This window comes from Desmodus rotundus, chromosome 9 (genome assembly GCF_022682495.2).
Source record: "Desmodus rotundus isolate HL8 chromosome 9, HLdesRot8A.1, whole genome shotgun sequence".
Taxonomy (NCBI): domain Eukaryota; kingdom Metazoa; phylum Chordata; class Mammalia; order Chiroptera; family Phyllostomidae; genus Desmodus; species Desmodus rotundus.
The window spans coordinates 109,390,337-109,415,679 of record NC_071395.1 but is presented as its reverse complement, the minus strand read 5'-3'; the positions used below and the strand labels follow the sequence as shown (position 1 = coordinate 109,415,679).

At 54.1% G+C, this 25,343-nt stretch overlaps 3 protein-coding genes across 6 annotated transcripts; all 3 read left to right on the top strand.

Moving 5' to 3' along the window:
* Positions 1-890: 890 nt before the first annotated feature.
* On the top strand, positions 891-7,764 carry LOC112298898 (CMRF35-like molecule 5). The gene is made up of 4 exons (XM_053911275.2): positions 891-930; positions 3,899-4,240; positions 5,580-5,643; positions 7,239-7,764. The coding sequence occupies exons 1-4, from the start codon at positions 891-893 to the stop codon at positions 7,381-7,383; spliced, it is 591 nt and encodes a 196-aa protein (XP_053767250.1). The 3' UTR covers positions 7,384-7,764.
* A 792-nt stretch (positions 7,765-8,556) lies between these two features.
* LOC128779320 (CMRF35-like molecule 5) lies at positions 8,557-15,488 on the top strand. Of its 3 annotated transcripts, none has more exons than XM_053912056.2 (4): positions 8,557-8,654; positions 11,402-11,743; positions 13,060-13,123; positions 14,731-15,488. In XM_053912056.2, exons 1-4 carry the CDS (start codon positions 8,615-8,617, stop codon positions 14,873-14,875), a joined length of 591 nt encoding a protein of 196 aa, XP_053768031.1. In that variant the 5' UTR covers positions 8,557-8,614; the 3' UTR covers positions 14,876-15,488. The 3 variants fall into 3 exon arrangements, with proteins under 3 accessions (XP_053768031.1, XP_053768029.1, XP_053768030.1); XM_053912054.2 differs by having other exon boundaries at positions 13,015-13,123; XM_053912055.2 differs by having other exon boundaries at positions 13,018-13,123; positions 14,731-14,898.
* Positions 15,489-16,019: 531 nt separating this feature from the next.
* Positions 16,020-24,159, top strand: LOC112298897 (CMRF35-like molecule 5). Of its 2 annotated transcripts, none has more exons than XM_045189908.2 (4): positions 16,020-16,149; positions 18,867-19,208; positions 20,494-20,599; positions 22,214-24,159. In XM_045189908.2, the coding sequence occupies exons 1-4, from the start codon at positions 16,110-16,112 to the stop codon at positions 22,356-22,358; spliced, it is 633 nt and encodes a 210-aa protein (XP_045045843.2). In that variant the 5' UTR covers positions 16,020-16,109; the 3' UTR covers positions 22,359-24,159. The 2 variants fall into 2 exon arrangements, with proteins under 2 accessions (XP_045045843.2, XP_024409779.2); XM_024554011.3 differs by having other exon boundaries at positions 20,491-20,599.
* The last annotated feature ends 1,184 nt before the right edge of the window (positions 24,160-25,343 follow it).

The window sequence follows — 25,343 nt, the reverse complement described above, 5'->3', positions numbered from 1 at the left end:
CTGGTGTGGGCCTGAGAGCCAGAGCTGACCCTAAGGTCCAAGTTACAATGGCCATTGGTCCAAGTATAGCTCTTCCCTTGTGCACCATGTTGCTGTGGTGCTGAGAAAGGCAGGTCTCAGGGTCCCAGTCTCTCTTCCTAAAACAATGTGCCTGAGACCCTGTGTTTCAAAGGGAGGGAGTGTGTGTGTGTGTGTGTGTGTGTGTGTGTGTGTGTGTGAGAGAGAGAGAGAGAGAGAGAGAGAGAGAGAGAGAGAGAGAGAGAGAGAGACAATGTGTGAGAACAAAAGGAGGTTACTGTTTTAGCTGCTCAGAGCAGGACAGACTGGGCTTGGGTGCTTCAGGGTGATTCAGGGCAGGGAGGAGGCTGTCCGGAGGGAGGGGCACAGGGACAGGGCAGACAGGGGATCTGAGATACCCTGTGGAGGGGGCTGCCTGGAGGCAGGTTGGGGACAGGACAGTTCCTGCTGCCAGGCTGAGTGTTAGACCTCTGTGCTGCATCCTTCCCAAAGTGGGAGCACCTCCCTTGCTGCCTGGGACCCAGCTCTGAGCTCCTCTGTGCGGCTCCGCTGCACGTCCAATCCCATGTGCTGGCACCACCTTCTCAGCTCTGCACACTCACTGGCAAGCGGAGCCCTGGCCAGGCCTGGGTGCTTTGCTTCACCTTAGTCATTGAGACACATCACTCATACACTCGTTAATGATGACATTGCTTCTCCGCTACTTAGTGAAATTAGGAAGGAACTGAAGACAACAAATAAGGGAAGTCAATGAGAAAGACAAAAAACAATGATTTAGACAGAGCAAAGGCAGTTTCCCTCTGGGTCTGTTCAAATCCCTGGAAGGCACTGGCATCTGATGGTCCCCAGGGAGAGAGCGCAGCGCCAGGACCATGTGGCTGCTCCCACCTCTGCTCCTGCTCTTTGTCCCAGGTGAGTGGGGCGGGGCTTTAGGAACAGGCATCACTGAGGCTGGGCGGGACACAGAGAGGAACTGTCCTCAGGGAAGGGACAAGTCCAGTCCAGCTTCCAGACCCTTTGGGTGAAATGGAAAACGAGTGTCTGCTGTCTCCTGTCCTCTGCCAGGTAGGGCAACAAGCAGAAGCACCCCTGTGGGGATGGCGTTCCTCACCCTGGCCCTGCCCCACGCACAGGAGAGGAACGAATGAGCGAGTCCAACACTGGGGACTTTCAGGAGCTCAGACGCTGGACTCCAGCTCAGACCCTCTCAGTCAGGGCGGGGCTCAGGAACCTGGGTGGTTTCAGAGCCTCCTCAGGTGGTGGTGACTTGTAGCCAGAGCTGAGCAACCTTCCCTAAATCATTCAGAGTACCCAGTGGGGACAGGCAGTGAGCCAGGGTGGACAGACCCTCTGGACTGTCACCCCACCCAGCTCACCTGCCTGCCTGAGTTTCTGCTCAGGACAAAGCAAAGGCCAGACCATCAACAGTGTGGTCCACACAATGTCGGAGACGTGTGGAGCAGTGTCACAGGGAGGCAAGACCAGAGGTTAGAAGATGCCCATTCTGGGCCAAATGTCAGCCCTTGGGCACAGCTGGGGCTTGATGCTCAGAGAGGACCAAGTCTAGGGAGGCGGGGCCACCTGGCTGTCCTGTCTGCTGCTTCCCATCCTCCCACGTGAGCGCCCCAGGAACCAGAACCTTGGTGCTTGGGGCTGGATTCCACTGGGCCCACCTGGGCCATCCAGATACTCTCCCCATCTCTGGGCCTTAAACTTCTTCACACCTGCAGAGTCCCTGCCTGCTGCCAAACAAGGGACATGTTCACAGATTCTGGGGACTGGCGTGCTGTCTAAAGGAGACTGCTCTACTCTTTAAGCTCTGTCCCCCAGTTTTTATTTGTAGCACTTTCCCTTTCTATTTAGTTAAAAGATTTAAACATTTTTATCGTGATGCTTTTCTTCACTCTTGGTTGTTGAAGACGTGTGTGTTTTAGCTTCTGCACATGTGCAAACGTTTCCGCTCTTGGTCCCGACCTCAGCTGAATTGGACTCAGACACGCACGGGATGATTTCAATCTCGGAAGTTTTTAGGGACCTGCTTATGACAGGTCTCCGCAATGGCCAGTGTCTGCGCAAGTTCTGTGAGTGACCTGAGAAAAGTGTTTGAAGTGGCTGGAGTCCGTTGTTGCCATGCACTTCCGGTTTCAGCCCAAACGTATGAAGGGGCAACAAAAGATCCCCGGAATTTATTTATAAAAAATTGTGTATCGTATTTTTTGGAGTATAAGGCGCACCAGACCATAAGACATACGTAGGTTTTAGAGGAGGAAAATAGGGGGAAAAAAACCCTGCTCCACCTCTGCCCAGTCCCTGCCCCGCCCCCAGCCAGGTAAGCTACATTCAGACTATAAGATGCACCCCCATTTTCCTCCCAAATCTGGGAGGAAAAGTGTCTCTTATATTCTGAAAAATACGGTATTTATTCTTACATGTTTAAACTTCAGTCACTGTCCAAGTCCTCTCCATCGGATGCGTACACCGGTCCAGGTATTTCTTCCACTGCTCCAAACATTTTTGAACTTGTCAATTTTCATGCCTTGTAGGGCTTCTGTTGTTTTTTTGTTTCACCTCTTCCACATCAGCAATGTGTTTCCCTGAAGGGTTTTTTTCATCCAGGGAAATAAAAAAAGTTCCTTGGGGGCAAGATTGGGTGCAGAGGGAGGGTGGGCCAGGGGGGTCATGCCATTTTGGGTCAGGAACTGCTGAAAGCTCAGTGGGTTTGGGCCTGGGCAATGGTAAACCACTCATGAAATGGGCAAACACCTGGAAAGAGTCTTCAAAAAAAAAAAAATCACTGTGGCCAGACACAGCCTCTCACAACAACGCCAGCTGGTACACTGACACAGATGGGTTCCTAGAACACTCACCTAGTAGGGGAAGCCTGTACTTTATAAGGGGATGACCTGACAGAAGATAATTTCAGTTTTTATGGTCCCCCTTGTACACTACAACATTCGTACTTTCTGGGATTGGCAGCAAATAAGAGTCTATCATTTTGTGAACCAGTCTGCCTTGGGTTTATCAACATAAAGCATTACTGATGGAAGTCTGATTTGGTTTATTTCCTTTGCTCTGAGCACCTTCGGACAAAGATCACATGGAGACTACTGTGTGGGCGGGTGTCCTGTGTAGGCTGTTGGTTTGAAGGGAGGAGGTAACAAGGCTTGTCAGTTTTCTCACTTTTTATCTTTTGCTAAGACCCTTTTCAGAAAAGTTAAGAAAAATCTACAGGACACAAGAGGTCCTAGCCCAGGGGTTTTTATCTTACACTGAAGTTGAGAAAATTCCATGGAAAAAATGGGATTGTGTGACGTGGGTTCCATGTTTGGTGTCACGACTTTGGTCACTGTCAGAGACACTCCTGCAGGGGGCGGGGCTCACGATGGAACCACCAGAGCCATCAGAACCACCTGGACCATCCTCTTCAGGGCCAGGTGCGACAGGCGCCCCATCTGGGCCTCCTAGGCCCCCAGGCACAGGTCAGCCAGCCCCACCCTCCTGTGGAAATGGGTCCTCTGCTGCTACCTCCCCAGGAGACCAGTGTGACACAGATGAGATGACAAGGGACATTAAGGAGACACAAGGATTTCTTGGCCACAGGAAGGGGAGCGGTGATTTGCCAGAAGCTGTTACTGCTCAGTGTCAGCGTCGGTGTCTTTGAGATCTGGGGTTGTGCTCTCAGGTGATTTTGGAGGCGGCTCTGACCACGAAGAAATTTGAAGGACAAGGGTATGTCTCGAGGAAGGTGATTCCTTCTGGGACTCTATACCTCTCACCAGGCACGTGGACTTATGGGACTGTCACTGGGCAGGAGGCTGTGGCCCTGCCCTCAGGGTGGGGGTTGGGGGGAAGGTGAAGCACATGGGTTTGTGTTTTCCAGGCTCACTACATCCACCACCTGTCATCACGGGTCCAGAAGAAGTGACAGGCCCTGAGCAGGGCTGGCTGACTGTGCAGTGTCGCTATGACCCCGGGTGGGAGACCTACGTGAAGTACTTGTGTCGAGGAGCTGATTGGAGGAGCTGCAAGATCCTCGTTCAAACCAATGGATCAGAGTGGGAGGTGAAGAGGGACCGTGTGTCCATCAGGGACAATCAGACCAGCCACACCTTCACTGTGACCATGGAGAAGCTCAGGCAGGAGGATATAGACACTTACTGGTGTGGGATTGAGAGAACTGGAACTGACCATGGGGTCGCAGTTAAAGTGGATGTTGGCTCAGGTAAGAGACTGTGTATGTGTGGCTGTGTGATTTCAGGGCCTGCTCTGTCCTGGTCCTTGAGGTCCCTGTCTAGGGACTGTGCTCACTCAGAGGGAACTGTCACAGAGGGTGGTTGAGTCCTGAGGTCTCATGGGACCTGCTGCTCACATGGGCTTGGAGGGACAGGGCGTCTCTTAGTGGCTCTCGGGCTCCGGAGGCTCCTCTGGGACGGGTCCAGGCCTCTCTGGGCACACTGAGTTTCTCCACACAGCTCCGTGCCTGGCCTGTTGTCTAGAGAGATAGTGGTGACAGCCCTGGTTCAGCCTGGTGGGACCCAGAGATCCCAGTTCCTGCCAGTGCTGTCCTGGCACCCTGGTGTCCAGGTGTCCCTGCCGTTTGTGGAGTTTTGGGCCGGGACTCATAGCTTCTGACCCTGTCCCTGCTTCCACAGTTGGGGTGCTGTGGCCCAGTCCCTGAGGTCTGGAGAGGCCTCCAAGTCAAACAGTAGCATCTGGCTGCCGGAAATCCCACCAGGAGCTGTTTGTGCACCTGGGCTTATGGACGGTCACTTCCCAAGGCCTTCCCAGTGCAGGCGGTCCTGGGAGCTCCATGGTGGGAACAAGTTCGTCTGATGGGTTCTGCTTCTGCTGACCCTCGGACAGCCAGCTGCAGCTCACTGGGCACTTATGGTGGCGGCCGGGGGGACACACTCAACACAGTCCCCAGGACACCTGGAACCTGGGCGTCTTGTGACAGCTGCCGAGAGTGGCCCGTTCGTTGTGTCGTGGATTCCTGACCATGTTCCTGAGAAGGAACTGCTTTAGGTGCAGAAACGTAATAACTTGTCTGATGTGCAGGCTCATCCTGAATGTGGTGATGTTGCTCAGGGCTGGTCCCCACTTTAGATGTCACAGACATCCGGTATGGGAGCCACTGGGCAGTCCCCCATAGCTCTTGTCCTGGCTGGATCAATCAGACGGGGGAGGCATTGGCAGAGGCCCTGTCATAACGGAGAGTGTCTAACCTTCAGCTGAACTTCAGCTGCCCTTGACCTGAGGCAGTCCTGGGCCACCTCACCCTTCCAGGGACAGCTCCATGTCCCTCTGGGACCTGTGCCCACACTACCACCTTCCGAGGCCCTGAGTCTGCCAGAGGCTGAGGACATAGGAGCAGTCCAGGCTATAGGCCCCTTCACATGGCCCAGCTCCAGGCTCCTCAAGAGGGCAGCCCCCACGCCTCCAGGCTGACAACCATGTGCAGGGCTGCGGGAGGCGGGCAGGCAGGGTGGCAGGTAATCTGTTCTGTGTGCCAAGCAGCCACTACAGTGTTAATCATAACGTCTTCACCACCACGTTCTCAGAGCCAGTCACCAGGGAAGTCCCTACAAGCTCTCCGACTGTGACCAGCCAACAACCTGATGGCAGGTAAGTCAGCTCAGATGCTGCTGTTCCCTGTGGCCCGCTTGTCCCTAACTTCTCCAGTGTGGGGACTATTTGTAGCCCCTGTCCCAGCCAGGATGCAGGGGCCCCTATACTTGCTCTCAGGTAGCAAAGAGTCTATGGTGACCCCCGCCCCCGCAACCGGGCCTGCCTCCTGGAGCTCAGGGCATTCGGAGTTTTGTTCTCCTTCATTCATCCATCCCACTTAACTGAGCAAAGTCCTGTGTTCCCGGAATGGTGCTGAGTCTGGTCACATGGATGGGGAGCATCCTCTGTGGAGCTGACAGGGTAGGATGAGGATGAGCAGGTGGTTGGGGCAGAGAGAGTGTCAGGCTGTGGGGGCAGGGGGGTCATGGGCTACAAGGATGGCTCGTGGTCAAAATTCTGGGAGCACAGGGAGGGCCTGGGAAGTCCTGCCTCCCTAGTTACTGCTATGGGAACAGCAGAGACAGTGACTGTCCCTCGTGTCTCCAGAGCACCTGGCAGCTGTCACAGGGCTTTCCTGTCCATTGTCCTGTTCATGCTTTGACCCCCCATTGATCCCCTCCTGAGGAGGAAGGGTAGATACGCACATTCCCATTTCACAGAGGGAGACACTGAGCCTCCCTCCTGCTTCCCAGTGCCCTGCCCAGCCCTGCAGCACAGGGGCTTTCTGGACGAGGGCAGCCCCTTTCCTCCCCCCTCCCCTCCCTCCTTGGCCCTTGGACTCTGTGTCTGGACCTGCTGCCCAGCCTTCCCACCCAGTCACCTAGCTCGTCTCTCCACCCCGGGAACCCTCTGTCCCCTCTCCCCTTTGCCCTCTGTTTTGACAGTTGCTTTCCCTTGACCTGGTTTCAATACATAAAAGAAAGAACATTTTTAATTTCATGAATCAAAATGAGATGTAAGTACCAGCTAGGGTCTTTGAACAGCATTGGATGGGTATCTCATTCATTTATGGGGTGAATAACTGTTGAGCCCCCACCCATGACTGTCACTGATTTAGGGAACACAGGAGATCGAGGATGAAGAAAATAATCAGGCTCTGCCCTCTAAGCACTTACAATGGAGAGATAATGACTGTGCCACATAGAGTTAATTAATTAATTGGCAGATTAATATACTGTATAAAACTCAGTGAATGGAGATGAATTATGGATTCTCCCTGCATCAGTCAGCTCGGGGGCCGAGTACAGCATCCCAGCTGGGCGGCGTGAAGAGCTGACGTTCTCTGTGGACAATTCTGGAGCCAGACATCTGCGTCCCCCTGTCCCAGGGCTGGCTTCTCCCGAGGCCTCTGTCCTTGGCTTGTCAACAGCCGTCTTGTCCCTGTGTCTTCTCATAGTTTCCCCTTGTGGGGGTATGTGTCCTAATCTCTTCCACTTCTTATAAGGACCTCCATCATTTCCCCCCTAGTAGAGCACCCAAGGATGAGAATAAGGATGAAGGAAGAGAGTCAGGGAGGTGGAGGCCAATGTCAGCCTGGGGACCCAGGCCTGCCCTCACATGGGTTATTGGAACCCACAACCTGGGAGGGGCTGAGCTGGGAGGAGGGGTCCTGGGAGGCAGCTCACTTCTGTCATTGTGTCCCCCGCATGCAGGTCCCTGCTCAGCAGTGTCCACTTCCTGCTCCTGGTCATCCTGAAGCTGCCCCTGTTCCTGAGCATGCTCGGGGCCGTCCTCTGGGTGAACAGGCCTCAGCGGGGCTCTGTGGGAGACGGGCCACCCCATCCTGAGAACCAGTAGCCCCCATGGTCTTTGTCATCTTGTGTTAACGAGAGAGCCTCAAGCAGAAGGAGAAGAACTTTTGCTGCAAAGTGACTGTGGCCAGCAGGGCCAGTGCTTCTAATGCAGCGTGGCCCTGCCTCAGGACAGAGGACCCAAGTCCCTGGACACTCACAGCTGTGATGCTGGGCCTCTGGTCCTTGTTCTGGTGTCCCTTTCTTCACTGACCTGCTCCGTCCTTTGTCCTGAGGCCACAATGCAGCAGAAAGGACAAAGAGATCAGCAGAAGGGTCTGTCCCTGGGTCCCAAGGCCTTGGGTGCCAGGCCTGATGTCAACCCCGAGACCCCCCCAGCAGCATGGACTGACCTTGGGTTGGATGGGGGTTCAGGGCCCCACCCGCATGGGTCACAATTGCTCCAATGGTTGCAAACACAGAACACTCCAAAGGTTGAAAAAAATCACAAATATGGAAATATTTTTTTAAGAAGGAGGAGGCAAAATTGGTATGGAGAAGGATGCAGGTAACAAGAAGGGGAGGGGACCTTGTGCAGGAAGAGGGGGAGTGAGGGACCGTCACTCCAGAGGCGGTTGGCCTCAGCAGTGTCCCTGGTGCAGTGAGTTTGCCCAGAGCCCCTAGCCAGTGACACATGCGGAGATGTGGGGAGAACCACCCAGGACAAACTGAGGCTGAGGGAAAAGGCCACTTCTCCTTCCCTGTCATGTCCCCACAGGGGCCTCTGCTTCAGAGAGACTCAGGGCTGGGATGAGGCTCCCTTAGGGAGGAACAGGGGACAGGGTGGGAGGGGGTCTGAACTGCACTGTGGAGGGGCTGCCTGGAGGCAGGTTGGGGATGATACTGTTCCCACTGCCAGGCTGGGTGTCAGCCCTGAGCACTGCGTCCTTCCCAAGCGCACACCCAGCGCATCCCCCTCACTCCTTGGGACCAGAGGTGAGAGCCTTTTCAGCTCCTCACACACTCATGGGCAAGAGGAGGCCTGGCCAGGCCTGGACGCTCTGCTTCCCCGCAAATCATTGAGACACATCCGCCATGCACTGGTCAGTGAAGACACTGCCTGTCTGATCCTTAGTGAAATGAGGAAGGAACTGGAGACAACGTCGAACGGAAGTGGCAGAGAGAGACAAAAAAAATTATTTAGCAAAATCGACTGTAGTGTCTCTCTAGGCCACATTAAGTTTTTGGAGGTCACTGGCATTTGATGGTCCCCAGGGAGAGAACTGGGCACCAGGACCATGTGGCTGCTCCCACCTCTGCTCCTGCTCTTTGTCCCAGGTGAGTGGGGCGGGGCTTTAGGAACAGGCATAACTGGGGCTGGGCGGGACACAAAGAGGATCTGTCCTCAGGGAAGGGACACGTCCAGTCCAGCTTCCAGACCCTTTGGGTGAAATGAAAAACGAGTGTCTGCTGTCTCCTGTCCTCTGCCAGGTAGGGCAACAAGCAGAGGCACCCCAGTTGGGATGGAGTTCCTCACCCTGGCCCTGCCCCACGCACAGGGCCAATGAGTGAGTCCAACCCTGGGGACTTTCAGGAGCTCAGACCCTCTCAGTCAGGGCGGGGCTCAGGAACCTGGGTGGTTTCAGAGCCTCCTCAGGTGGTGGTGACTTGTAGCCAGAGCTGAGCAACCTTCCCTAAATCACTCAGAGTACCCAGTGGGGACAGGCAGCGAGCCAGGGTGGACAGACCCTCTGGACTGTCACCCCACCCAGCTCACCTGCCTGCCTGAGTTTCTGCTCAGGACAAAGCAAGGCCAGACCATCAACAGTGTGGTCCACACAATGTCGGAGACGTGTGGAGCAGTGTCACAGGGAGGCAAGACCAGAGGTTAGAAGATGCCCATTCTGGGCCAAATGTCAGCCCTTGGGCACAGCTGGGGCTTGATGCTCAGAGAGGACCAAGTCTAGGGAGGCGGGGCCACCTGGCTGTCCTGTCTGCTGCTTCCCATCCTCCCAGGTGAGCGTCCCAGGAACCAGAACCTTGGTGCTTGGGGCTGGATTCCACTGGGCCCACCTGGGCCATCCAGATACTCTCCCCATCTCTGGGCCTTAAACTTCTTCACACCTGCAGAGTCCCTGCCTGCTGCCAAACAAGGGACATGTTCACAGATTCTGGGGACTGGCGTGCTGTCTAAAGGAGACTGCTCTACTCTTTAAGCTCTGTCCCCCAGTTTTTATTTGTAGCTCTTTCCCTTTCTATTTAGTTAAAACATTTAAACATTTTTATCATGATGCTTTTCTTCACTCTTGGTTGTTGAAGACGTGTGTGTTTTAGCTTCTGCACATGTGTAAATGTTTCCACTCTTGGTCCCGACCTCAGCTGAACTGGACTCAGACACGCACGGGATGATTTCAATCTCGGAAGTTTTTAGGGACCTGTTTATGACAGGTCTCCGCAATGGCCAGTGTCTGCGCAAGTTCTGTGAGTGACCTGAGAAAAGTGTTTGAAGTGGCTGGAGTCCGTTGCTGCCATGCACTTCCGGTTTCAGCCCAAACGTACGAAGGGGCAACAAAAGATCCCCGGAATTTATTTATAAAAAATTGTGTATTTATTCTTACATGTTTAAACTTCGGTCACTGTCCAAGTCCTCTCCATCGGATGCATACACCTGTCCAGGTGTTTCTTCCACTGCTCCAAACATTTTTGAACTCGTCAATTTTCATGCCTTGTAGGGCTTCTGTTGCTTTTTTGTTTCACCTCTTCCACATCAGCAATGTGTTTCCCTGAAGGGTTTTTTTCATCCAGGGAAATAAAAAAAGTTCCTTGGGGGCAAGATTGGGTGCAGAGGGAGGGTGGGCCAGGGGGGTCATGCCATTTTGGGTCAGAAACTGCTGAAAGCTCAGTGGGTTGGGGCCTGGGCGATGGTAAACCACTCATGAAATGGGCAAACACCTGGAAAGAGTCTTCAAAAAAAAAAAAAATCACTGTAGCCAGACACAGCCTCTCACAACAACGCCAGCTGGTACACTGACACAGATGGGTTCCTAGAACACTCACCTAGTGGGGGAAGCCTGTACTTTATAAGGGGATGACCTGACAGAAGATAATTTCAGTTTTTATGGTCCCCCTTGTACACTACAACATTCGTACTTTCTGGGATTGGCAGCAAATAAGAGTCTATCATTTTGTGAACCAGTCTGCCTTGGGTTTATCAACATAAAGCATTACTGATGGAAGTCTGATTTGGTTTATTTCCTTTGCTCTGACCGCCTTCAGAAAAAGATCACATGGAGACTACTGTGTGGGTGGATGTCCTGTGTAGGCTGTTGGTTTGAAGGGAGGAGGTAACAAGGCTTGTCAGTTTTCTCACTTTTTATTTTTTGCTAAGATCCTTTTTAGAAAGGTTAAGAAAAATCTACAGGACACAAGAGGTCCTAGCCCAGGGGTTTTTATCTTACACTGAAGTTGAGAAAATTCCATGGAGAAAATGGGATTGTGTGATGTGGGTTCCATGTTTGGTGTCACCACTTTGGTCACTGTCAGAGGCCCTCCCGCAGGGGGCGGGGCTCAGGTTGGAACCACCAGAGCCATCAGAACCACCTGGACCATCCTCTGCAGGGCCAGGTGCGACAGGCGCCCCAGCCGGGCCTCCCAGGCCCCAGGCCTCCCAGGCCCCGGGCACAGGTCAGCCAACCCCGCCCTCCTCTGGAAATGGGACCTCTGCTGCTTCCTCCCCAGGAGACCAGTGTGACACAGATGAGATGACAAAGGACATGGAGGAGACACAAGGATTTCTTGGCCACAGGAAGGGGAGCAGTGATTTGCCAGAAGCTGTTACTGCTCAGTGTCAGTGTCGTTGTCTTTGAGATCTGGGGTTGTGCTTTCAGGTGATTTTGGAGGCAGCTCTGACCATGTGGAAATTTGAAGGACAAGGCTCTGTCTCGAGGAAGGCGATTCCTCCCTGGACTCTATACCTCTCACCGGACATGTGGACTTATGGGGCTGTCACTGGGCAGGAGGCTGTGGCCCTGCCCTCAGGGTGGGGGTTGGGGGGAAGGTGAGGCACATGGGTTTGTGTTTTCCAGGCTCATCGGACCCATCAGCTGTCATCCGGGGTCCAGGAGAAGTGACAGGCCCTGAGCAGGGCTGGCTGACTGTGCAGTGTCACTATGAACCCAGGTGGGAGTCCTATGTGAAGTACTGGTGTCAAGGAGCTGAATTCATAAGCTGCAAGTTCCTTGTTAAAACCACTGGATCAAATTGGGAGGTGAAGAGGGACCGTGTGTCCATCAGGGACAATCAGACCAGCCACACCTTCACCGTGACCATGGAGAAGCTCAGGCGGGGGGATGCAGGCACTTACTGGTGTGGGATTGAGAGAACTGGAACTGACCATGGGGTCCGAGTTAAAGTGACCATTGGCCCAGGTAAGAACATGTGTATGTATGACTGTGTGACTTCAGGGACTGCTCTGTCCTGGCCCCTGAGGTCCCTGTCCAGGGACTGTGCTCACTCAGAAGAAACTGTCACAGAGGGTGGTTGATTCCTGAGGTCTCATGGACCTGCTGCTCACTGGGTTCTGAGGGGCACAGTGTCTCTTAGTGGCTCTTAGGCTCTGGGGGCTCCTCTGGGATGGGGCCAGGCCTTTCTGGGCACACTGAGTTTCTCTGCACATCTCCGTGCCTGACCTGTTGTCCAGAGAGATCGTGGTGACGGCCCTGGTTCAGCCTGGTGGGACCCAGAGATCCCAGTTCCTGCCATTGCTGTCCTGGCACCCTGGTGTCCCTGCGGTTTGTGGAGTTTTGGGCCAGGACTCTCAGCTGCTGACCCCGTCCCTGCTTCCACAATTGGGGTGCTATGGCCAAGTCCCTGAGGTCTGGAGAGGCCTCCAAGTCAAACAGTTGCATCTGGCTGCCGGAAATCCCACCATGAGCTGTTTGTGCACCTGGGCTTATGGACGGTCACTTCCTAAGGCCTTCCCAGTGCAGGCGGTCCTGGGAGAGCCATGGTGGGAACAAGTTCGTCTGATGGGTTCTGCTTCTGCTGACCCTCGGACAGCCAGCTGCAGCTCACCGGGCACTTATGGTGGTGGCCGGTGGGACACACTCAACGCAGTCCCCAGGACACCTGGAACCTGGGCGTCTTGTGACAGCTGCAGAGAGTGGCCCATTCGTTGTGTCGCGGATTCCACCATGTTCCTGAGAAGGAACTGCTTTAGGTGCAGAAACGTAATAACTTGTCTGATGTGCAGGCTCATCCTGAATGTGGTGATTCAGGGCTGACCGTGACCTTAGATGTCACAGATCTCGGGTATGGGAGCACCGGGCAGCCCCCTTCCTTACTGGGTAAGCAAAACAGGACAGGTTTAGGCCAAACATGTGTCACATGCAGCAGGAGTGTCTAACCTTCAGCTGAACTCCAGCTGCCCTTGACCTGAGGCAGTCCTGGGCCCCCTCACCCTTCCATGGCCGGCTCCATGTCCCTCTGGGACCTGTGCCCACACTACCACCTTCCGAGGCCCTGAGTCTGCCAGAGGCCGAGGACACAGGAGTGGTCCAGGGTCCTATAGGCCCCTTCCCATGGCCCAGCTCCAGGCTCCTGAACCAGGGCAGCCCCCACGCCTCCAGGCTGTGAGCCACGTGCAGGGCTACGGGAGCCAGGCAGGCAGGGTGGCAGGTAATCTGTTCTGTGTGCCAAGCAGCCACTACAGTGTCGGCCACCACCTCCACCACCACGTTCACAGAGCCGGTCACCACAGAAGTCCCTACAAGCTCCCCGACTGTGACCAGCCTGCACCCCAATGGAAGGTAAGTCAGCTCAGATGCTGCTGTTCCCTGTGGCCCACTTGTCCCTAACTTCTCCAGTGTGGGGACTATTTGTAGCCCCTGTCCCAGCCAGGATGCAGGGGCCCCTACCACTTGCTCTCAGGTAGCACAGAGTCTGTGGTGACCCCCACTCCTGGTCCTGCCTCCTGGAGCTCAGGGAACCTGGAGGTTTGTTCTCCTTCATTCATTGGTCCCACTTCACTGAGCGAAGTCCTGTGTCCCAGAATGGTACTGAGCTGGTCACATATATGGGGAGCATCCCCTGTGGAGTTGACAGGGTGGGATGTGGAGGAGCAGATAGTTGGGGCAGGGGGCATGTCAGGCTGTGGGAGCACAGGGGTCATGGGCTACAAGGATGGCTCTGGGTCCAAATTCTGGGAGCACAGGGAGGCCTGGGAGGTCCTGTCTCCCTAGTTACTGCTATGGCAACAGCATAGATAGCTGTCCCCTGTGTCTCCAGAGCACCTGGCAGCTGTCACAAGGCTTTCCTGTCCATTGTCCTGTTCATGCTTTGACCCCCAGGTGACCCCCTCCTGAGGAGGAAGGGCAGATACTCATGTTCCCATTTCACAGAGGGAGACACTGAGTCTCCCTCCTGCTTCCCAGCACCCTGCCCAGCCCTGCGGCACAGGGGCTTTCTGGACACAGAGCAGCCCCTTTCCTCCCACCTCCCCTCCCTCCTTGGCCCTTGGACTCTGTGTCTGGACCTGCTGTGCTCTCCTGCTGCCCAGCCTTCCCACCCTGTCCCTGTGGGACCTCCCCCGTCTCTCCACCCTGGGAACCCTCTGTCCCCTCTCCCCTTTGCCCTCTGTTTTGATAGTTGCTTTCCCTTGACCTGGTTTTAATACATAAACGCAAGAACATTTTAAATTTCATGAATCAAAATGAGATGTAAGTACCAGCTAGGGTCTTTGATCAGCATTGGATGGGTATCTCATTCATTTATGGGGTGAATAACTGTTGAGCCCCCACCCATGACTGTCACTGATTTAGGGAACACAGGGGATCGAGGATGAAGAAAATAATCAGGCTCTGCCCTCTAAGCACTTACAATGGAGAGATAATGAGTGTGCCACATAGAGTTAATTAATTAATTGGCAGATGAATATACTGTATAAAACTCAGTGAATGGAGATGTATTAGAGACTCTCCCTGCATCAGTCAGCTCGGGGGCCACAGCACAGCACCGCAGCTGGACGGCGTGAAGAGCTGACGTTCTCTGTGGACAATTCTGGAGCCAGACATCTGCGTCCCTGTGTCCCTGGGCTAGCTTCTCCCGAGGCCTCTGTCCTTGGCTTGTAGACGGCTGTCTTCTCCCTGTGTCTTCTCATGATTTTCCCTTGTGGGAGTCTGTGTCCTAATCTCTTCTGCTTCTTATAAGGACCCCCATCATTTCCCCCCTAGTAGAGCACCCAAGGATGAGAATAAGGATGAAGGAAGAGAGTCAGGGAGGTGGAGGCCAATGTCAGCCTGGGGACCCAGGCCTGCCCTCACATGGGTTATGGGAACCCACAACCTGGGAGGGGCTGAGCTGGGAGGAGGGGTCCTGGGAGGCAGCTCACTTCTGTCATTGTGTCCCCCGCATGCAGGTCCCTGCTCAGCAGTGTCCACTTCCTGCTCCTGGTCATCCTGAAGCTGCCCCTGTTCCTGAGCATGCTCGGGGCCGTCCTCTGGGTGAACAGGCCTCAGAAGGGCTCTGTGGGAAGCGGGCCGCCCCATCCTGAGAACCAGTAGCCCCCATGGTCTTTGTCATCTTGTGTTAACGAGAGAGCCTCAAGCAGGAGAAGAACTTTGGTTACAAAGTGACTGTGGTCAGCAGGGCCAGTGCTTCTAGATGCAGCGTGGCCCTGCCTCAGGACAGAGGACCCAAGTCCCTGGACACTCACAGCTGTGATGCTGGGGCTGTGGGCCTTGCTCTGGTGTCCCTTTCTCTACCACCCTGGTCCTTCCTTTGTCCTGAGGCCACAATGCAGCAGAAAGGACAAAGAGATCAGCAGAAGGGTCTGTCCCTGGGTCCCAAGGCCTTGGGTGCCAGGCCTGATGTCAACCCCGAGACCCCCCCAGCAGCATGGACTGACCTTGGGTTGGATGGGGCTTCAGGGCCCCACCTGCATGGGGTCACAATTGTCCCAATGGTTGCAAACACAGAACACTCCAAAGGTTGAAAGAAATCACAAATATGGAAATATTTTTTTAAGAAGGAGGAGGCAAAATTGGTATGGAGAAGGAGGATGCAGGTAACAAGAAGAGGAGGGGACCTTGTGCAGGAAGAGAGGGAGGTGAGGGACCGTCACTCCAGAGGCGGTTGGCCTCAGCAGTGTCCCTGGTGCAGTGAGTTTGCCCAGAGCCCCTAGCCAGTGACACATGCGGAGATGTGGGGAGAACCACCCAGGACAAACTGAGGCTGAGGGAAAAGGCCACTTCGCCTTCCTTGTCATGTCCCCACAGGGGCCTCTGCTTCAGAGAGACTCAGGGCTGGGATGAGGCTCCCTTAGGGAGGAACAGGGGACAGGGTGGGAGGGGGTCTGAGCCGCCCTGTGGAGGGGCTGCCTGGAGGCAGGTTGGGGATGATACTGTTCCCACTGCCAGGCTGGGTGTCAGCCCTGAGTGCTGCGTCCTTCCCAAGCGCACACCCAGCGCATCCCCCTCACTCCCTGGGACCTGAGCTGAGAGCCTTTTCAGTTCCTCACACACTCATGGGCAAGAGGAGGCCTGGCCAGGCCTGGACGCTCTGCTTCCCCGCAAATCATTGAGACACATCCGCCATGCACTGGTCAGTGAAGACACTGCCTGTCTGATCCTTAGTGAAATGAGGAAGGAACTGGAGACAACGTCGAACGGAAGTGGCAGAGAGAGACAAAAAAAATTATTTAGCAAAATCGACTGTAGTGTCTCTCTGGGCCACATTAAGTTTTTGGAGGTCACTGGCATTTGATGGTCCCCAGGGAGAGAACTGGGCACCAGGACCATGTGGCTGCTCCCACCTCTGCTCCTGCTCTTTGTCCCAGGTGAGTGGGGCGGGGCTTTTAGGAACAGGCATCACTGGGGCTGGGCGGGACACAGAGAGGATCTGTCCTCAGGGAAGGGACACGTCCAGTCCAGCTTCCAGACCCTTTGGGTGAAATGAAAAACGAGTGTCTGCTGTCTCCTGTCCTCTGCCAGGTGGGGCAACAAGCAGAGGCACCCCAGTTGGGATGGCGTTCCTCACCCTGGCCCTGCCCCATGCACAGGAGAGGGCCAGTGAGTGAGTCCAACCCTGGGGACTTTCAGGAGCTCAGACCCTCTCAGTCAGGGCGGGGCTCAGGAACCTGGGTGGTTTCAGAGCCTCCTCAGGTGGTGGTGACTTGTAGCCAGAGCTGAGCAACCTTCCCTAAATCACTCAGAGTACCGAGTGGGGACAGGCAGTGAGCCAGGGTGGACAGACCCTCTGGACTGTCACCCCACCCAGCTCACCTGCCTGCCTGAGTTTCTGCTCAGGACAAAGCAAAGGCCAGACCATCAACAGTGTGGTCCACACAATGTCGGAGACGTGTGGAGCGGTGTCACAGGGAGGCAAGACCAGAGGTTAGAAGATGCCCATTCTGGGCCAAATGTCAGCCCTTGGGCACAGCTGGGGCTTGATGCTCAGAGAGGACCAAGTCTAGGGAGGCGGGGCCACCTGGCTGCCCTGTCTGCTGCTTCCCATCCTCCCAGGTGAGCGCCCCAGGAACCAGAACCTTGGTGCTTGGGGCTGGATTCCACTGGGCCCACCTGGGCCATCCAGATACTCTCCCCATCTCTGGGCCTTAAACTTCTTCACACCTGCAGAGTCCCTGCCTGCTGCCAAACAAGGGACATGTTCACAGATTCTGGGGACTGGCGTGCTATCTAAAGGAGACTGCTCTACTCTTTAAGCTCTGTCCCCCAGTTTTTATTTGTAGCACTTTCCCTTTCTATTTAGTTAAAAGATTTAAACATTTTTATCGTGATGCTTTTCTTCACTCTTGGTTGTTGAAGACGTGTGTGTTTTAGCTTCTGCACATGTGCAAATGTTTCCACTCTTGGTCCCGACCTCAGCTGAATTGGACTCAGACACGCACGGGATGATTTCAATCTCGGAAGTTTTTAGGCACCTGCGTATGACAGGTCTCCGCAATGGCCAGTGTCTGCGCAAGTTCTCTGAGTGACCTGAGAAAAGTGTTTGAAGCGGGTGGAGTCCGTTGCTGCCATGCACTTCCGGTTTCACCCCAAACGTACGAAGGGGCAACAAACGATCCCCGGAATTTATTTATAAAAAATTGTGTATTTATTCTTACATGTTTAAACTTCGGTCACTGTCAAAGTCCTCTCCTTCGGATGCATACACCTGTCCAGGTGTTTCTTCCCCTGCTCCAAACATTTTTGAACTCGTCAACTTGAGGCCTTTTTGTGTTACAGCGATTTTTTGTTTTACCTCCTCCTCATTGACAAAGCATTAACTTTTGAGAATTTTTTCATCTGGAGAAACTACAAAAAAGTGCTCAGGGAGAGACAGGGGAGGAGAGAGGGTGGGGCACAGGGGTCATGTGGGTTTGGATCAAAAACTGCAGAACACTCAGCACAGTGTGGGCTGGTGCGCTCGGAAATACCCAACATAAAATGGGCAAATGTGTTCACGAGAACCTGCAAAAAAATTCACTGATGCTGAACACAGCCTCTCACAACAATGCCAGCTGGTGCACTGATACAGAGGGGTTCCTAGAACACTCACCTAGCAGGGGAAGCCTGTACCACAAAAGGCTGGCCCTCCTGAAGATAATTCTGGTTTATTTGGGTGCCTACTCGAATACTGAAACATTCATACTTACTGGTCATGAGAGTCTATCATTTTGGTGACGAGTCTTCCTTTGGTTCAGAAACATAAAGAATTTTTGATGAATATCAAATTAACTTATTTCCTTTGCTCTGAGCACCTTCAGACAAAGATCACATGGAGACTACTGTGTGGGCGGGTGTCCTGTGTAGGCTGTTGGTTTGAAGGGAGGAGGTAACAAGGCTTGTCAGTTTTCTCGCTCTCTAACTCTTGCTTGGACCCTTTTCAGAAAGGTTAAGAAAAGTCTTACAGGACACAAGAGGTCCTAGCCCGGGTGTCTTTATCTTACACTGAAGTTGAGAAAATTCCATGGAGAAAATGGGATTGTGTGACGTGGGTTCAATAGTTGGTGTCACCACTTTGGTCACTGTCAGAGGCGCTCCCCCAGGGATGGGGCTCACGATGGAACCACCAGAGCCATCAGAACCACCTGGACAATCCTCTGCAGGGCCACGTGCAGCAGGCGCCCCATCTGGGCCTCCTAGGCCCCCGGGCACAGGTCAGCCACCCCCGCCCTCCTGTGGAAATGGGTCCTCTGCTACTTCCTCCCCAGGAGACCAGTGTGACACAGATGGGATGACAAAGGACATTGAGGAGACACAAGGATTTCTTGGCCACAGGGAGGGGAGCGGTGATTTGCCAGAAGCTGCTGCTACACAGTCTCAGTGTCGTTGAGACCTGGGGTTGTGCTCTCAGGTGATTTTGGAGGCAGCTCTGACCATGTGGAAATTTGAAGGACAAGGCTCTGTCTCGAGGAAGGCGATTCCTCCCTGGACTCTATACCTCTCACCGGACACGTGGACTTATGGGGCTGTCACTGGGCAGGAGGCTGTGGCTCTGCCCTCAGGGTTGGGGTTGGGGGGCAGGTCAGGCACATGGGTTTGTGTTTTCCAGGGTCATCAGATCCATCAGCTGTCATCAGGGGTCCAGGAGAAGTGACAGGCCCTGAGCAGGGCTGGCTGACTGTGCAGTGTCACTATGACCTTGGGTTGGAGCCCTACGTGAAGTACTGGTGTCAAGGAGATGAGTGGAGTGACTGCAAGATCCTTGTTAAAACCAATGGACCAGAGTGGGAGGTGAAGAGGGACCGTGTGTCCATCAGGGACAATCAGACCAGGCACACCTTCACCGTGACCATGGAGAAGCTCAGGCGGGAGGATGCAGGCACTTACTGGTGTGGGATTGATAGAACTGGAACTGACCATGGGGTCGCAGTTAAAGTGGATGTTGGCTCAGGTAAGAGACTGTGTATGTGTGGCTATGTGATTTCAGGGCTTCCTCTGTCCTGGTCCCTGAGGTCTCTGTCCAGGGACTGAGCTCACTCAGAGGGAACTGTCACAGAGGGTGGTTGAGTCCTGAGGTCTCATGGACCTGCTGCTCACATGGGTTTAGAGAGGCACGGTGTCTCTTAGTGGCTCTTGGGCTCTGGGGGCTCCTCTGGGACGGGGCCAGGCCTTTCTGGGCACACTGAGTTTCTCCGCACAGCTCCATGCCTGGCCTGTTGTCTAGAGAGATCGTGGTGACAGCCCTGGTTCAGCCTGGTGGGACCCAGAGATCCCAGTTCCTGCCATTGCTGTCCTGGCACCCTGGTGTCCAGGTGTCCCTGCCGTTTGTGGAGTTTTGGGCCGGGACTCATAGCTGCTGACCCCGTCCCTGCTTCCACAGTTGGGGTGCTGTGGCCCAGTCCCTGAGGTCTGGAGAGGCCTCCAAGTCAAACAGTTGCATCTGGCTGCCGGAAATCCCACCAGGAGCTGTTTGTGCACCTGGGCTTATGGACGGTCGCTTCCTATGGTCTTCCCAGTGCAGGTGGTCCTGGGAGTGCCGTGGTGGGAACAAGTTCTTCTGATGGGTTCTGCTTCTGCTGAACCTCGGACAGCCAGCTGCAGCTCAACGGGCACTTATGGTGGCGGCCGGGGGGACACACTCAACACAGTCCCCAGGACACCTGGAACCTGGGTGTCTTGTGACAGCTGCAGAGAGTGGCCCATTCGTTGTGTCGTGGATTCCTGACCATGTTCCTGAGAAGGAACTGCTTTAGGTGCAGAAACGTAATAACTTGTCTGATGTGCAGGCTCATCCTGAATGTGGTGATTCAGGGCTGACCGTGACCTTAGATGTCACAGATCTCGGGTATGGGAGCACCGGGCAGCCCCCTTCCTTACTGGGTAAGCAAAACAGGACAGGTTTTGGCCAAACATGTGTCACATGCAGCAGGAGTGTCTAACCTTCAGCTGAACTCCAGCTGCCCTTGACCTGAGGCAGTCCTGGGCCCCCTCACCCTTCCATGGCCGGCTCCATGTCCCTCTGGGACCTGTGCCCACACTACCACCTTCCGAGGCCCTGAGTCTGCCAGAGGCCGAGGACATAGGAGTGGTCCAGGGTCCTATAGGCCCCTTCCCATGGCCCAGCTCCAGGCTCCTGAACCAGGGCAGCCCCCACGCCTCCAGGCTGAGAGCCACGTGCAGGGCTACGGGAGCCAGGCAGGCAGGGTGGCAGGTAATCTGTTCTGTGTGCCAAGCAGCCACTACAGTGTCGGCCACCACCTCCACCACCACGTTCACAGAGCCGGTCACCACAGAAGTCCCTACAAGCTCCCCGACTGTGACCAGCCTGCACCCCAATGGAAGGTAAGTCAGCTCAGATGCTGCTGTTCCCTGTGGCCCACTTGTCCCTAACTTCTCCAGTGTGGGGACTATTTGTAGCCCCTGTCCCAGCCAGGATGCAGGGGCCCCTACCACTTGCTCTCAGGTAGCACAGAGTCTGTGGTGACCCCCACTCCTGGTCCTGCCTCCTGGAGCTCAGGGAACCTGGAGGTTTGTTCTCCTTCATTCATTGGTCCCACTTCACTGAGCGAAGTCCTATGTTCCCAGAAATGTGTTGAGTCCGGTCACATAGATGTGGAGCGTCCCCTGTGGAGCTGACAGGGTGGGATGTGGAGGAGCAGATAGTTGGGGCAGGGGGCATGTCAGGCTGTGGGAGCACAGGGGTCATGGGCTACAAGGATGGCTCTGGGTCCAAATTCTGGGAGCACAGGGAGGCCTGGGAGGTCCTGCCTCCCTAGTTATTGCTATGGCAACAGTGGAGACAGTGACTGTCCCCTGTGTCTCCAGAGCACCTGGCAGCTGTCACAGGGCTTTCCTGTCCATTGTCCTGTTCATGCTTTGACCCCCAGGTGACCCCCTCCTGAGGAGGAAGGGCAGATACGCACATTCCCATTTCACAGAGGGAGACACTGAGCCTCCCTCCTGCTTCCCAGTGCCCTGCCCAGCCCTGCAGCACAGGGGCTTTCTGGACGAGGGCAGCCCCTTTCCTCCCCCCTCCCCCCCCCTCCTTGGCCCTTAGACTCTGTGTCTGGACCTGCTGTGCTCTCCTGCTGCCCAGCCTTCCCACCCTGTCCCTGTGGGACCTCCCTCATCTCTCCACCCCGGGAACCCTCTGTCCCCTCTCCCCTTTGCCCTCTGTTTTGACAGTTGCTTTCCCTTGACCTGGTTTTAATACATAAACGCAAGAACATTTTTAATTTCATGAATCAAAATGAGATGTAAGTACCAGCTAGGGTCTTTGATCAGCATTGGATGGGTAACTCATTCATTTATGTGGTAAATAACTGTTGAGCCCCCCACCCATGTCTGTCACTGATTTAGGGAATGCAGGGGATCAAAGATGAAGAAAATAATCAGGTGTCTGCCCTCTAAGCACTTACAATGGAGAGATAATGAGTGTGCCACATAGAGTTAATTAATTAATTGGCAGATTAATATACTGTATAAAATTCAGTGAATAGAGAATAATTAGAGACTCTCCCTGCATCAGTCAGTTTGGGGACCACAGCACAGCACCCCAGCTGGACCGTGTGAAGAGCTGACGTTCTCTGTGGACAATTCTGGAGCCAGACATCTGCGTCCCTGTGTCCCTGGGCTAGCTTCTCCCGAGGCCTCTGTCCTTGGCTTGTAGACGGCTGTCTTCTCCCTGTGTCTTCTCACGGTTTCGCCTTGTGGGGGTCCGTGTCCTAATCTCTTCTGCTTCTTATAAGGACCCCCATCATTTCCCCCCTAGTAGAGCACCCAAGGATGAGAATAAGGATGAAGGAAGAGAGTCAGGGAGGTGGAGGCCAATGTCAGCCTGGGGACCCAGGCCTGCTCTCACATGGGTTATGGGAACCCACAACCTGGGAGGGGCTGAGCTGGGAGGAGGGGTCCTGGGAGGCAGCTCACTTCTGTCATTGTGTCCCCCGCATGCAGGTCCCTGCTCAGCAGTGTCCACTTCCTGCTCCTGGTCTTCCTGAAGCTGCCCCTGTTCCTGAGCATGCTCGGGGCCATCCTCTGGGTGAACAGGCCTCAGAGGGGCTCTGTGGGAGGCGGGCTGCCCCATCCTGAGAACCAGTAGCCCCCATGGTCTTTGTCATCTTGTGTTAACGAGAGAGCCTCAAGCAGAAGGAAAAGAACTTTGGTTACGAAGTGACTGTGGTCAGCAGGGCCAGTGCTTCTAGATGCAGCGTGGCTCTGCCTCAGGACAGAGGACCCAAGTCCCTGGGCACCCACAGCTGTGATGCTGGGGCTGTGGGCCTTGCTCTGGTGTCCCTTTCTCTACCACCCTGGTCCTTCCTTTGTCCTGAGGCCACAATGCAGCAGGAAGGACAAAGAGATCAGCAGAAGGGTCTCTCCCTGGGTCCCAAGGCCTTGGGTGCCAGGTCTGATCTCAACCCTGAGAGTCCTCTGCCCCGGCATGGACTGATTTCTGCATCTCATGGAGTTGAGGGCTCTGACCCACATGGGGTCCCAATTCCCTACTGATGAGCAGAAAAACAGAACCAAACGCTGATGACGTGCCCACCAGCAGTGAGTGTCTGAGCAGAAGACTCTGGAATCCTTATTGAGTGGGCTGTTGCCATTTGTGAGGACGGAAGCCCTGGTGCCACCTCCACCCTTGTCATCCTGGACATGCACCTGTGGTCTTGAAATTGACTTCACATCCTCTTTTGGTCTCCATAATCCTTCTTGCCAACATATTTAAATATCCTGGTTTTGAGATATTCGTGTGGCTGCCACTGTTGTTTTGGGGTCCCAGGGATACCCAGGTATTTTGGGGACTGTGGCATGATCCGTCAGTCAGACTCTGGAGCTGGGACAGACCTAGCAGGCGGGAGCCCGGGGAGGCTGGGAGGGATGAGCCTGGAGGCGGGTCCTTACCCTTTCCAGAGTGGGACTGGGATTCCTCCCGTCAGGGTGGAAGCTTTTGCCGGTGGTTAATTGTGGAGGAGGGCGGGCGGCACCAGGGAGCTGCCTCATTTAAAGACAGAAAGATGCATGAATTCTTCCTCTCAAGTTCCCTGCTGAACTTGAACATCTGGCAGCTTCGAGATCACAACAAGAGGCCAATAGAGCAAAGCCGGCCAGACCAGTGAAACAGCGTGAGTCCAGGCCAGAAGCGATGGTGCAGGACATGGCGAGGGGAGACCTCGTCTGCAGGGGACCCAGCTCACCCTGCTGGGGCCTCGACACCCACGTCAAGCTGCGCTCACCTGCATGCCCTCTGCACTTTGCTTGGGCCCTGAGTGCCCCCAGGAACATCTTTTTTTTTATTTTAATCGGCACGTTTTAACGGCCTGTTGACTCTGTGCCACACAAGATGAGGACTCGGTGCCGTGTCCTCTGCCCACGCTCGTCTTCCCAGAACCGATTTTGTGGTGCTTTTGCACGTATGGTGCTGCTGTTCTCTTCTGTAGACATTTCCCATGGTAGTGCAGTCTCTTTTCTATTTTTAAATGTGGTCACCGTGCATTATAGCTTTTTCTTCATCATTTGATTTATGTCATTGTTGGCAAAATTTCAACATGATGCTGTCTTTCTATTTTCCAAGGGCTCCCAGGTGCCGCACTTCACGTGTTCTCGCACGCATAGGGGTGTTTGTTTCCAGAACCAACAACCCTGGGTATAAAATTCCGAGAATGCCCCGTCTTTTCTGCGAACATGTGAATTTTCCTTTGTGTCTCCTGGGGTGCGGTGCAGCCGCCGCAGCTGAGGCTGCTCCCCTTCCTGTCACACACGCAGCTTTACTCCTTCTGATTTGATGTTTTTTCTGCTGTGAGCCCGTAAGATTTTATCTTTATCTTGGAACTTCTGTAACTTTGGAATATTCTAGGTGTGGATCATTAGGGCCTTTCCCTGCCGCCCTCCCTGGCGCCGCCCCCGACACTGTGTGGGTTTTTAGTGGCAGATTAAGAGGTTTCTTTGTCTCAGGGTAATTTTTAATTAAATTTAATTATTTTTACTTTTGGCTGATATTCTCTCTCTTAGGGGACAGGCAGCTACGTTTGTGGAATGTCCTTTCTCTGTCTCCGTACCTGTGTCTGCCTCTCCAAACGCTTTTATACCGTGTTGACTTGAATGCCCCTGGATGTCACTTCCACAGGTTGTGACATTTGTGTGTTTGCAGCTGTGTTTGTTGTTGGGTCATGTGCTCATAACCCCTGTTCTTCCTTCCCAGCCATGCCGTCCCTTCTCTGCTCATTCCTTTCCTGAGACCTGCCCGCCTGCTTCGTCCCTCGGCCTGGTACAGCACACACTCTATTCTTTAGACAAACCCCACTGTCCATCGTTGAGACCGAGTAGAACTATGTACATGAAGCTATGTTTCTTTGGGCATTTCCTCCTGTGGTGTACGCTTTTACTTGCTTTTTGCTTGTATGCTTTTCTTGTCTTCAAACCCCTAAGCGATTGAAGGTGCTACTTCTTTTTTGAATAAACGTTGGTGTTTGCCAAAGCCTCATATGAGGAGGAGAGGTGGCTGGGAGGGGCTACAAGCTGGAGCAGGTTTGCGGCCTATCTGTTCCCAGCGTGCACTGAATCACCTGCTTGGGACGCTCTCCTCTGCAGTTTATTGCTCCTCCCTCTCTTCTCTTTTATCCCCCTGCACCCACAGCACTGCCCTCCCTGTGGGGTGCAGGCCACGTTCAATCAGCAGGCCAGGTCTACGATCAGATTTGTAAAGGTAAAAAGTTGACGATATCCACTGTTGTGGGCGGGGTTGGCATTGATGAGCCCGTGTAGACAACTGCAGAAAACTTCATATCCTCTTTTGTGATATCCGTCAACACTGGAAAATGCACAGAGCTGCACTTTGATTTATAGGGATTTGTCCTAGAGACACAGTCACAAACATGTATATCACCCACATATGCAAAGATCTTCATTGCAGAATTGCATGTAGTTGCAAAAAACTGAAAACAACTTAAATGCCCACCAAGAGGGAAAGAATTAATCAAATCATAATATGCAAATATTATGGAATGCTACGAAGCCATTAAAAGCAAAAGTCTACAGGTATTGATGTGGAATAATTTTGGAAACACACTAGGTGGAGATGGGCAAG